The sequence below is a fragment of the Condylura cristata genome, unplaced genomic scaffold (assembly GCF_000260355.1).
Source record: "Condylura cristata isolate star-nosed mole 26May11 unplaced genomic scaffold, ConCri1.0 scaffold00017, whole genome shotgun sequence".
NCBI classification, from domain to species: domain Eukaryota; kingdom Metazoa; phylum Chordata; class Mammalia; order Eulipotyphla; family Talpidae; genus Condylura; species Condylura cristata.
The window spans coordinates 1,644,863-1,657,394 of NW_004567118.1; the positions used below are offsets into that span (position 1 = coordinate 1,644,863).

Below are 12,532 nucleotides of genomic sequence, written 5' to 3' on the forward strand. Positions count from 1 at the left end.
TTAATGTTTGTTTACTTCACTTCTCTGGTTCATTGAATTGCTACTATTTATATTTTCAAGGACTTTATCTTCACAGTTTACTATATCTTGTAGAACCTTTTCCACATCTGCTTGGCCAGTTGTACTGGCTGTTTTTGGCAAGGTCATCTGCAGTGCACACCACAGGATAGTGCGTGCTTTCCGAGTAGCCACACACATCTCTTTAATTGCTGAAGCGAGGGCAAAAACATCTGAATAAGAAACATTCAGAGTGAATTCATATTAGTAACATTTAAATATCCCTTAATTCTCAGAAAGCCCAATACTATGCTACTAAATGATTAAACATTATTAATGAAAGCATGACTATTAACTGAGATAACCAAAGTCTTAATATTTAAAAGTACTGTAGAAGCAAAGATTTTGGCAGAATTATCATTAATAAGACTAACAAAATAGATCAAAATACTTTTGTAGTAAATCATGTGGCTGTAATTTACCAATTTATTCTCTATTTGAGAATAGAGAATAAGCTTTTAACCTCAATCTTATTGGCCAACATTCAAATTATTGCATTGCCTTAGCAAAAATGATATACATTAATATTGTACCTCTGTCATCTTGACACCTAGGAACTCCTTGTCGTTGACGATTTGAAGCATTAACAATTTCATCTTTTCTACGAGACTGTACAATATGAATGGACTCCAAGTGTCTATCAAGAGCAGTAGAGATATTGGCATGAAGGGGAGAGCTTCGAAGACGTTCCATTTTGCCTAGTAAAGTCACAACCTGAGGGAAACATTTACATTTTTATAAGGTATGTAACCATATTGTCCTGTCAGTAAGTTAATTTTAAAAATCTTCAATGTGGGCCTCCCTGGTTGCCTAGGGTTAAATCTCAGCACTATCATCACTATGCTGGAGTTCAATTACTGGCCAGGGAGGTGACCACATGGCACAACAGACCTCTCCTGTCTTGCCCACTGCTCCCCTCTGCAGTGTATTTCAGTAAATCCACCTGTTCTGTCTCTGGTGAATCCTCTCACCACCTGAAACTCTGGCCTCTACCCAATTCTTCTGTACACACACACACACAACAGATCATTCAACTTAATGAATTTGAATAGGGTGAATAGAAGCAAGAACAATGATATACATTCAATAAATAATTGAATGTTTACTGTGTCCTGACACAATGCTGGGTGAAACAAAGAATTATGTAATTCTAATTTTGCTTCCAAGTAATCAGTTACTGAGAATAATAATGAAATAATTTGAAGAAAAAAAATAATATTGAAGTTTTTTTTATTAACATAACATAGCTGTAGCTCCTGTCACAATCCCACTGCTATATTTAATTGCAAAAAATTTACAAATCTGATACAATTTCTACTGACCTAGGCAGATAGATAAAAGCAATCTTTTTCTATTAAAGTAATTCATATCTATGTTTAAAGACTTTTTTTTTTAAGATTTATTTATTTGTGCATACAGAATTGGGATACAGGCTAGAGGCTCAGGGGCAGTGAGAGGCTTCACCAGAGAGTGGGGAGCAGAACAGGCAGATCGATGAAGTACACTGCTAAGGGGAGCAGCAGGCAGGTCAGGAGAGGTCTGCCTCGCCATGTGGTCACCTCAGGGGCAGGCGGGAATGGAACTCATGCGGAAGTGGCTTTAGCTTCTTAATGCTGTGCTTTAACCCGCTGTGCCACCAGGAAGGGCCTGTTTAAAGACTTTTATGCTGATTTTTTCTAATTCTTGTAATGGCCTTTATATAATCCTAGAAACAACCATTTCACTGCATGTTTTTCCCCAGAAATTTTTTTCAAATTTTACTTGGAAAACTATAAGCTTTTAAGAGAGAAAGGTCGAAAAGAAAAGATTACTCCATTAAAGTTGCTTAGAAATTCTGTGGTAAAGGAGATAAGAGGAATAATCATTTGTTAAATTACAAAATGACTTAACATTAGGATTCTTTACATTTGATTTGAAGTGATATACTAATTTTCCAAAAACAAGTTTACTTTATAACATTATATATATTTCATACTTCAGTTTGTCAGTATTTAATACAGTGCTGGATATACTTAATGTTTGTTGAATAATTCATGAGTGCCTGGTTAAGAAAAAAATATATAATTCTCTGTTAATTTAGCATCTTGTGTAATATAAGCATGGTTTGCTCATCAAGAAAGAAAACAAATATTTGTTACTAAGAAATGGAACTTACCCTATAAAACATATTTGTGTTTTCAATTTTTTTCTACTAAAGATTAGCTCCACTGTCACTTTTAAAATGATTGAATGAGGTTAGTTTTCTTCTTAAATATTAATCATAACTCTAGAACCAAATGTGGAAAAGAATGTATTTCAAAGAGTCACACATAAATGTTATGTAAAAATCTTTCAGAAGTCTAAGTTGCTGAAATGTTTAAAAGTTTTATCAAGAAATTTAAAAATCCACAAGTGGATGGTTTTATAGCTTACTCTGGCTTGTTCTCGAAGTTCATCCACAATTAAGCGATCAACTCTAGATGGGTTGGAAGTCAACCTTGGAATTGGAGTATTGTTAGTACTGGATACCTTTTTTCCTGGATAATTCTTGGCAAGGGCCAATTCAGTCTGTAAAAAGTTATACAATTTTTAGATGCTAAGTTTTCTAAATGTCTCAACCATGAATAATATTCCTCTTAGGCCTGATAATTTCAAAATGATTCCTTAAAGTAAAAATTCTGCTTTGGTATCAAAAAACAAATCACTGTACCACTGTATTTTTCTGTCATACTTATTACATTTAAACAACTATCCCAACAGTTTATAATTAAAAAATTCAAACAAACATTTTTCCCATTAAAGGAAAAAAAAGTCTATTTCAAACAGTATTTTTAAAAAGACCCTAAATAACTATTTTTAACCCTAAGTTTTTTTTTAGGGTCTAAGTCACTGAATTCTTTATAATCATAGACTTAATAGTACACATTACAAAAAGCTTCAGTTTAGAAATAAGACAAATGTTCTTAAACTACACTAAAGAAAACCAAAAAATAGGTAAAGGGGACATACTAAGTTACTCCTAAATGCATAACTTTGTATTACCACTTTAAACTGTGTATTACCTTTTTTCTCTCCTTTTCTAATGCTCTCCATTGTTCATAACATTCCTCAAGACGAATATGAAGTTCACTGGCTGGTCCACTACGGGTTTTTATTGGTCTTTGAAATCCAAAAGTTGGCACAAAACCAGAAAAGGAATTATCACCATACATCATATCATTAAAATAAGGGTATAAATGGCTTAAGTCATCATAAGAAAACAAATCATAGGAATCCAACAGTGGAATGATTGAATGGCCAAACGGGTGGGTAGATCTTAGGGGAAACCCATTTGAACCAAGTTGCTGAAAACTCTGATTATGCCTTAAGTCTCCCATCATATAATTATTAGAAAAGCATGACGCCTGTGTGCGGTTCACACGGCTGTTAATATTATTGTCTCCGCTTCCCTGTCTGTGGCTATTAAAATGACCCTGTGATTCCAACAGGTCTTGATATGCATTTTGGGATAAGCCATCTAAATGCTTTGGGCCTTCCTCAGGATCATAATGTCCACTCTGGGGTTTAGCTTGAAAATTATGTTTGTTTACATTTTCAATGATCCCATACTGCTGAGCTGAATAGTTATCACAAAATCCATTTGGCTGCTTTATTTTTTTATCAGTAACTGATTCAAAGAGATTTTCTTCTCCAGTCTTTGTCAGTCCTTCCATGTGACTGACGGATTGAATTCTTTCTGCACCATTGTAACTAAAATCAAAACTAGAAAATGCTGAAGTGTTTTCTTGGCAATATTTCTGAAATAAATTGCTATTTGGGGTTAAATTTGTGGATAGTTGGGGGAAATCTGAAGAATGGCTGGAACCTTTTGAAGCTGCACTTAAATGACTATTTAATTTCATCAAGTTACCTTGATTTCTATAAGGAATAGGAATGTTTTTTGTTTGGACATTCATCCAAGTTGGTCTGTTTAAATTAATACCTCCTGAAGATGTTGCTGAGTTTAATAAATTCACTGATTTAAAATACTCAGAATTTGGGGGGTCAGGTTTAGCAAATTGTTGCTTTTCTGTGACATTAGCAAAATCATTATTAGCTGGACAAGCTGTGTGAGGTTTTAGTCCATACTCTGATTTTAAGCCAAAATCAGCAGTGAATGCTGCTTCCTTTGCAAATTGTTTTTCTGTCAGATGTGGTGTAGTTTTTTGAAATGTGAAATTCTGCTGGTCAGGCATTGACTCTTCCATCTTTTTCTGATTTGCTGGTTTAACCTGAAATAACTTTGTGTAGGTGTCTGCTTCTACAGTTGGTGTTTCAGGTGTTCCATTAACTAACTTTTTACTATCTTGGACACTAAAATTTGAACACTTACTAAGTTTAGCCTTATTAGGATGAGCATATTCTGGGTATCTACAATAATCTGCATTTTCATTGTATCTATTAAATTGGGAAAGAAACATTTCAGCCCTTTTTTGTTGTAATGGTGCTTCAAGACTTTTAGCACATATTTTCTCTCTTCCATAAGGGTAAGTATCAACTCCTGATTCTTTCATGATGTCAGACAAACCAGTTGGTGGTGTAAAACAGTTTTTGATAAATGGGTATTCTTGGAATGTTGTCTTAGCTGTATCATTTGTCTGCATATTGTAACAGTTAGAATGATCATTTCGTGAGGGGTACATCCATTGTTCTTCAAGGTCTAAACCAGTAAATCCATGATAAAGTTCATCTATTTTTTGTTGTGGTGTGAGATTACTATTATGCAGGTATTGTTTTTCCACTGCTGACACAGATTCACCACTATAAAAAGCTTGCTGAGAGATGGCTGTATCTATTGGCCTTTTGGTTTCTGTTAAGAGGTCATGGTGATCTGCAAATCTGCTTGTGTTCATTGGCCAAACTGACTTTAAATTGGAGGAGCAGGTCCTAGAACAAGTAAATATATTTAATTACAACTTAAGTTTTATAATTTTATTTGCAACTTAGTTTTTAAAAGACTATTTCTCAATGGAGGAGATAGGAAAGTTTTTTGAAATAATTTATCTTGCCCCATACTGCACCTCTAATCCTTTCCAATTTTACCATATAACTTACCATTACCTCCAAGTAATTTTCTGTTACTTGAAATGTGCTACATGCTATACAAGTATGTATTTTAATTTTAATGTTTCTACTGAAACATTAAGAGGCATTAACTAAGGCCAGAGGGCAGTGTTTGCATGGCTTTATAAGAACTGTTTATTTTTGGTAAACAGAAAACAAAATAAGTTTTTCCTTTAATTAAATTACACAAGTGTTGTTCACATTTTTTAATGAAAAAAAAAAAAGATGTTTTGCTTAAACATCTAAAAATAGTTTTGTTTAAATATTATTAAAATTAAAATATTTTAATTGATTACATGAGCTTCCCTATGAATGAAATAAAGCATTTGAGTAATATGAATAATGTACCCAAATAAAATAATAAAAACATATTTAAAGATTTTTACCATATGACTAAAATCCATATGTATTTCTGCACAGCAGTAGTGAGTGTTTTATTCTATGAGAATATGTACTTGAACTCCTTGGAATTTAGTGTTACTAGGTCATGAAAAAAGTTCACTAACTTAAATAAAAAAAAAGTTCACTAACTCATGAACTCAAGGGAAACAGAACTAAATTTATAAGAATAATTTTTCAAATGAAAGTTCTTAAAGGCAAATAAAACCTAGACTTAAATTTTCAATTGTATGGCAAGTACTTCAGTATAACTGAGGCTCTTGAATTAAGATTTCTTAGATTATCATCTATTAAATAAAAGTTAATAAGGATAATCAAAAATGTGAATTTAAAAGGTTATTACATATACAATTTAGCTTATATACTAACCCCTCAGTAAAATATGGCTGTGACTTATCTTGTTCTTCCAAAATATTAGACACAAGTCCATATAAGTCTGTTTCACTGCCATAGTCATTTCTTTCTGTTTGAATCCTAAAAATAAATACATGTAAATAATTTTATCCATAGCAAAGTTTAATATGTTGATTTCTATTTGCAGATTTATTCTACCATTATTTTTCTATACAATATGCAAATTGAATCTACATCATCATTTCAAATAGAGGGAAAAGAAACTAAAAAATATTTCTACTAGAGCACAGTGTCTATGCTACATAACTATCTCTTCTTTATTTCAAAACCTATGTCCAGTTGAAAAAGTATGATTACTTTTTCTCTAAAACACAGGTTATTCATTTTAGATGATAAAGATGTAAATCTCTGATTTATGATGTAGATCATGACTTGGTTGGTACTATGGCTTCTCTTGAAAGCATTTACATCATTCCATTGAAACATAAGTTTTTTTTCATTTGTGATCTGAATATTGTGTGACTCTATCGCTCTACTTTTGTAAGTTTTACACTAAATGTTGAATTAAAAAACAAAATGCGGCTCTCGCTGGTGGCGCAGCGGGTTAAAGCACAGCACTAAGAAGCTAATGCCACTTCAGCATGAGTTCAACCCCCACCCCGGAGGTGACCCACATGGCGCAGCAGACTTCTCCTGACCCTCCTGCTGCTCCCCTTAGCAGTGTATTTCATCAGTTGGCTTGTTCTGCTCCCTTCTCTGTCTCTGGTGTATCCTTTCACTGCCCCTGCACCTCTGGTCTATACCCCAGTTCTGTATGCATAAATTAAAAAAAAATCTTAAAAAAATATATGAAAGTAATCCTTGATACTATAGCAATATTGTGGCTGTCCCTTAAATGGAAGCTATCCCTAAATCCTTGATAAAGTGATGACTGGAGTTCCAGGTACCTGAAATTCTACATAGTGATTAACACTATAATACAGAATATAAAATCCCAAGGAGATGTAAAATGGTATTTTTTTATCAAGTATTATTTTTAGATAATTTGTTCCTAGATGTAGTATGTTTTAAATTATAACTTTTTTTCATATCTATAACATTTCATAGCATAGCACTTTACAAATAAAAATATCTCAAATTCCCATAATAAACATTTTATTAATACTTATATAACATAGGAATGGCAAATATTAGTAATCATTCAGTTATCTGTTGTATGAACAATGATTTGAGGTATTAAAAAACTTGAGTTTTTGGCCCTCCCTGGTGGCGCAGCGGGTTAAAGCACAGCACTGAGAATCTGAAGCCACTTCCGTATGAGTTCGATTCCCGCCTGCTCCCTGCCCCGGAGGAGACCACATGGCAAGCCAGACCTCTCCTGACCTGCCCACTGCTCCCCTCAGCAGTGTACCTCGTCGATCTGCCTGTTCTGCTCCCCACTCTGTCTCTGGTGAAGCCTCTCACTGCCCCTGAGCCTCTGGCCTGTACCCCAGTTCTGTATGAATAAATAAATAAATCTTTAAAAAAAAAAAACTTGAGTTTTGTAAGGGCATATGACTTGCCAAACTTTATTTGCTGAAAAAAATCAAAGTTCTGCCTACAAGTCTAAGGCTTTTCTCCACTAAATTGTTATTTCATGAAGATTCAGTGAGTTTTTTTGGTATAATAATTTTTTTTATAATAATGTTTTAATACATACTAGAACAATATTTAATGTAATATTCCAGTTAATAAAGTAGGGAATATGCCAATATTGTAAAGTAGGGAAGCAGAGCTATAAGGGATTTTCCATTTTCCTTCATATATTTCTGTAAAAGTTTGTTTTCTCAATAAACATGTAATTAAAAATATTTAGTAGAATTATATAGTTGTAGTTATTTACTCATGCATACAGAACTAGGGTACAGGCCAGAGGTACAGGGGCAGTGAAAGGATTTACCAAGACAGCCAGAAGCAGAACAGGCAGATCTACTGAAATACACTGCTAAGGGGAGCAGTGGGCGGGTGAGGAGAGGTCTGCTGTGCCATGTGGGTCACCCCTCTGGCCAAGGACAGAACTGCTGCAGTGGCTGTGGCTGGCTACATAGTGCTACACTTTAATCTGTTGTACCACCAGAGAGGGCCCAGTTATAGCCTTTTTAAAAAATAATTTTATTTATTTATGTATACAAGAACTGGGGTGGTGTAGGCCAGAGGTGCAGGGGGCTGAGAGGATTCAGCAAAGATGGGGGGAAGAGAACAGGCAGGCTGACTGAAATACACTTCTGAGCAGCAGATGAGACAGGAGAGTCCAGCTGACCCACATAGGATCAAACTCACGCTGCAGTGACTTTGGATTGCTTTATAATGCTGAGACTTAGACCCTTGTGTCATCAGGGAGGGCCCTGCTTTACATAATTCCTTTATTAAACCTCAGTATACCTATACCTGGCATGTCATCATCATGACCATAATTGTAAGATCTATAAAGTTTGGGATAATATTTGCTACGTTAATTCTAATATTCTAGAAGAAGAGAAGATGGCATGGAGCAGATCCTTATTATTTGTGGAATTGAACAGAAAAATAATTAAAATATCTTATATTTGATCAAGTCCTGTTAATTATGTACTTATAAAGAAAAAATTACTGAAGATTTAGAATTGGAAAAAAATAGATTTAAAAAAATATAACTTACTTAAATTATCTTTAGAGAGGAGTTAAGATTTAGTCATTAAGGAGTTCCTTTAGTGAAATTTTAAAAGTAGTAAATTAAAAATTACATACACATAACTGCCGACTTTAGGGTTTCCTTAAAATTTGATAACCATAAAATTATTATGCTCTAACATTAAAATGATGACCTAAATGAACAGAGTTAATATAACTGGGTTTGATATAATCAAACTTAACATTTCATTTAAACTGAGACATTGTCTATTAATTTACCTGTTCTTCACATTGATCTGAGAATTAGAAGGTTGTTTAATATCATCTCCGTAAGTAGACCATGGTGCATAGAAAAGTGAAGAATCTATAGAACTTGAATATTCTGTTGATGAGGAAAGTGGAGTATAGGTTTGTCTTAAGTCAATATTGTCTTCACTCTGAAATTTTAAAGAAATATTTGTATATCAGCTACATAAAAGTTGTATTTATTAGCAAAATAACAAAAAAAATTAAAGGAAATAACACAGGTACAAGAGTTAGGAGGCCACAAGGGGATTGCAAATGAGATGGAGAAATGCACAAAATGATGTAAAAATAAACTATTTTATATATATATATATATATGTATATATATATATATATAAACCAAAAAGGGGATAGTAAAATAATCAGAATGTGGAAAAAAAAAAAACAACAATTCCAAACCTTTGGTCTTGTTTACCTCCTTGAAATGTGTTATCTTTAAGTGTTTTTCTTAGCAAAATAACCTCATTACTTTTCCTGATTCAAAAAAAAAAAAAAAGAGGAGGCCAAAATGAGTTGGTAAACTTTCTGTCAAGGGCCAGGTAATAAATATTTTAAGATTTACAGGCTTGTAAAATATTGAAACATGTCAACTCTGTTATTCCAGCACCAAAGCAACCACAGACAATATATAAACAAATGGGGGTAGTTGTGGTCCAATAAAATATTGTTTACAAAAGTAGGCAGATTTGGTCCTTAGTTGGCATTTTTTTTAAACACCTACAATCATTGCAGTTTTACAGTTTTGAACAGATGAATTTTATGTGACACTAGCAATGTTATTTTTAATAAATCATTTACAGAATTTAGACAAGTTCCCAATCTGTAAAATAAAAGTTAATATACATTTATATAGAATTTTCAAAGACATGCCACACACATTATTGTATTGGGTCAACCTGTGAAATGGGAATTGTTATTTTAAAAACAAGGAACTTAAAGCTACAAGTTACTCAACCTATAGGTGATGAAATTAAAACTAAAATTAAGACCTTCTTACTTATACTCTAGGGCATTTTATCAATATCGCTAATTGTCAGTCTAGTTTCAATTTCCAAAAGATATTTTTCTTTATATTTATTTTTCTTTATAATAGTTTATTTTACATCATTTTGTACATTTTTTTTTCTCAATTGTAATCCCCGTGGGTTTCCCATCACTGAGTCACCCGTGTACCATCATCATGGTAGTCCCATGCCAAAAGATATTTTTAAAATGAGATAATATGTAAATGGTTAACTGTTTCAGAAAATGTAAGGATATTATTATAATAGTAAGTAAATGAAGTTCACTTTTCTTTTTTTGTGGATGTTTCTGTAATGAACTTTGAGTGAGAAGAAAAATTAGAATTTTAGGATTTTATTTAAAGCCCTCCCACCTTCCAAAAGTGAAATAGTGAAATTAGAAATACTTAAGAGAATGGAATGAGCTGAACAGTCAACAAATTAAAAAGATTAAGTTAACTTGTATGTATAATATCTTGTTCTAGAAAATGCAGCTTTAAAGGCTGAAAGAATAGATTCACAATTTTTAATGTTCCAAAATCCAGTAAATGTATATATGTATCCATATGTATACAAAAACCCAGCTACTATATTTTCTAGTTGCTTTCATTCTCTCAATCAAAATTCTTTTTGTTTAAAATATTTCTAAATTCTTGTTCTTTGTATTATGTAATTAAAAAACATTTTAAATATATAAAGCTGAGTTTATATATTGCTAATAAAAGATTCTCAAATATTTTATGGCAATTTTTCTGGAACTAGGTTAAATGAGTCACAGAACAGATTTGCTAAGAGTGCCACTAAAAACTACCTTCCCAGAATTTGTTAACTGACTTTTACAAAGGCTTTTATCTTTAGAACCTTCTGTATTTTTACTCCTTTAGTTCTAAAGCTTTTATTATTGGCCCACCTTAGCTCTCCTTTAGATGTGAAGTATTCAAAGTGACATAATTGTTCACCTTTTAAAAACAGTTCCTTAAACAAAAGGTGCTTCTTCAAATTTTGTGACATCAAAAGAGGTAAACAACATTTGAAACTAAATATATTTCAGGGGTATTTTTTTTTTAATTCACATAGAACTGGGGTACAGGCCAGAGATGTGGAGGGTGAGAGGATTCACCAGAGACGGAGCCGGGAGCAGAACAGGCAGAAAGATGAAGTACACTGCTGAGGGGAGCAGCGGGCGGGTCAGAAGAGGTCTGCCACACCATGTGGAGCTCCTCGGGGGCAGGTGGGAATCGAACTCACGCGGAAGTGGCTTTAGCTTCTTAGTGCAGCGCTTTAACCCGCTGAGCCACCAGGGAGAGCCCATTTCAGGGGTATTTTTTCAAGTACACTTTAAATTTTTTGAGTATAAAAAATCAAATCCTCCACGGGGAATACAATTGAGATGAAAAAAATGTGTACAAAATGATGGAGAAATAAACTATTATAAAAAAATTAAATCCTTTTAAAATACTAATTTAAATTTCATATTGTAGAATAACAAGAAACCAAATGTGGTGGGTTTAAATAGCCATACTGTACTTATCTGAATCCTTTTCAGTTGAAACATTTATGGAAGTTGAGTATTTTTGGCCTACAGTCTTAGATAACTGCAAACTGTACATTTATATCCTCAATATACCTAATGCAAGTAAATTTTAGTAGTGAGATAAACAGAGCATGCTGTCTTGGGAGTGACAGACCCACCTCCCTCTGGGCTTGTCACTTAGGGCACACATCCAGTTTTTTGAGGCTCAGTTCTCAATTTCTACAGTGAATTGTACTATATATAAGATCCTAGATGAAATGATTTATTTCAGGGTAGTGTTATAATTCAAAATAACACTCTCAGCAATGGCGATCTGGCTAAATTATTCATTTCAAAGGAAATGACTTACATTACCCTAACCCTGATTTAACATGATAAAAGAAATGAAATGATTTAGGTGGAAAAGTATATGATCTGACACATCATTACAGCTGGAGAATAAGGGAGTACAAAAACCTTTAAGTTAGCAGCGCGACTTAAAGGAACAGCTAGCAATAAATACCTGAAGGGGAAAATATTTTATAGTCTTACGAAGTAAATACGGATTTTGGGGGGGGGGGCATTTCTGGCATCCTGTGATGCAGACAACAGGAAAACGAGTGCACGGAAAACCACTCTTGACCCGTTTTCAAAGCAAGCTTGTGGCTGCCCACGCCACTCAAAACGTGGTCACGGGCGTTCTCGGGCGCGATTTAAACACCTTCGAGAACCGCCTCGGCGCAGTGACTAAATCCACCAACAAAGGGCGCAATGCATGAGTGCACCTGCGATTTGTAGCAATCATAGAAGGAAGTGGAGCCCGTCAACATGACGCTGTTGAACACATCTGTTAGGCGGCTGGTGTCGGCACCGAGGTTCCAGCAGCGGTTCGCACCTCCCCGGAACGCCACTTTAGGCTGCACGAAACAGGAATGGGAGACAGGGGACATCACGCCCGGGAAAGCCCCGACCGAGCCGGCGGGCCAGTCACCTCGACTCTTCGCGGACCCAGCCTCGGAACCTCTCTCCCGGGACACTTGGGGGTGGGAGTCGCTCCCCGGCCTCCTCTGCCCCCGCCCCGCTACCAGCCTCGCCAGGCGCACGCCACAGCCACCGCCTCAGCGCTCGCAGCGGCCCGACGTGCAGGCGACGGCCCGACGTGCAGGCGACG

At 34.7% G+C, this 12,532-nt stretch overlaps 1 protein-coding gene across 1 annotated transcript; it reads right to left on the reverse strand.

Moving 5' to 3' along the window:
* LOC101634928 (chromosome unknown open reading frame, human C17orf104) lies at nt 1-12,206 on the reverse strand. Its single transcript, XM_004684083.2, has 7 exons — nt 12,147-12,206; nt 8,821-8,978; nt 5,908-6,012; nt 3,099-4,962; nt 2,470-2,604; nt 591-771; nt 1-230 (listed from the first exon to the last, which is right to left on the reverse strand). The coding sequence occupies exons 1-7, from the start codon at nt 12,189-12,191 to the stop codon at nt 1-3; spliced, it is 2,718 nt and encodes a 905-aa protein (XP_004684140.1). The 5' UTR covers nt 12,192-12,206.
* Nucleotides 12,207-12,532: the final 326 nt, after the last annotated feature.

Bases quoted from the DNA above. Each gene is read 5' to 3' on its own strand.
- LOC101634928 (XM_004684083.2), bottom strand. From the start codon at position 12,191: ATGTTGACGGGCTCCACTTCCTTCTATGATTGCTACAAATCGCAG. The intron at 6,013-8,820 runs GTAAATTAATAG...ATTTATTTTTAG, and splicing joins CAGATCAATGTGAAGAACAG to GATTCAAACAGAAAGAAATG. The intron at 231-590 runs GTACAATATTAA...TTTCTTATTCAG, and splicing joins TAGGTGTCAAGATGACAGAG to ATGTTTTTGCCCTCGCTTCA.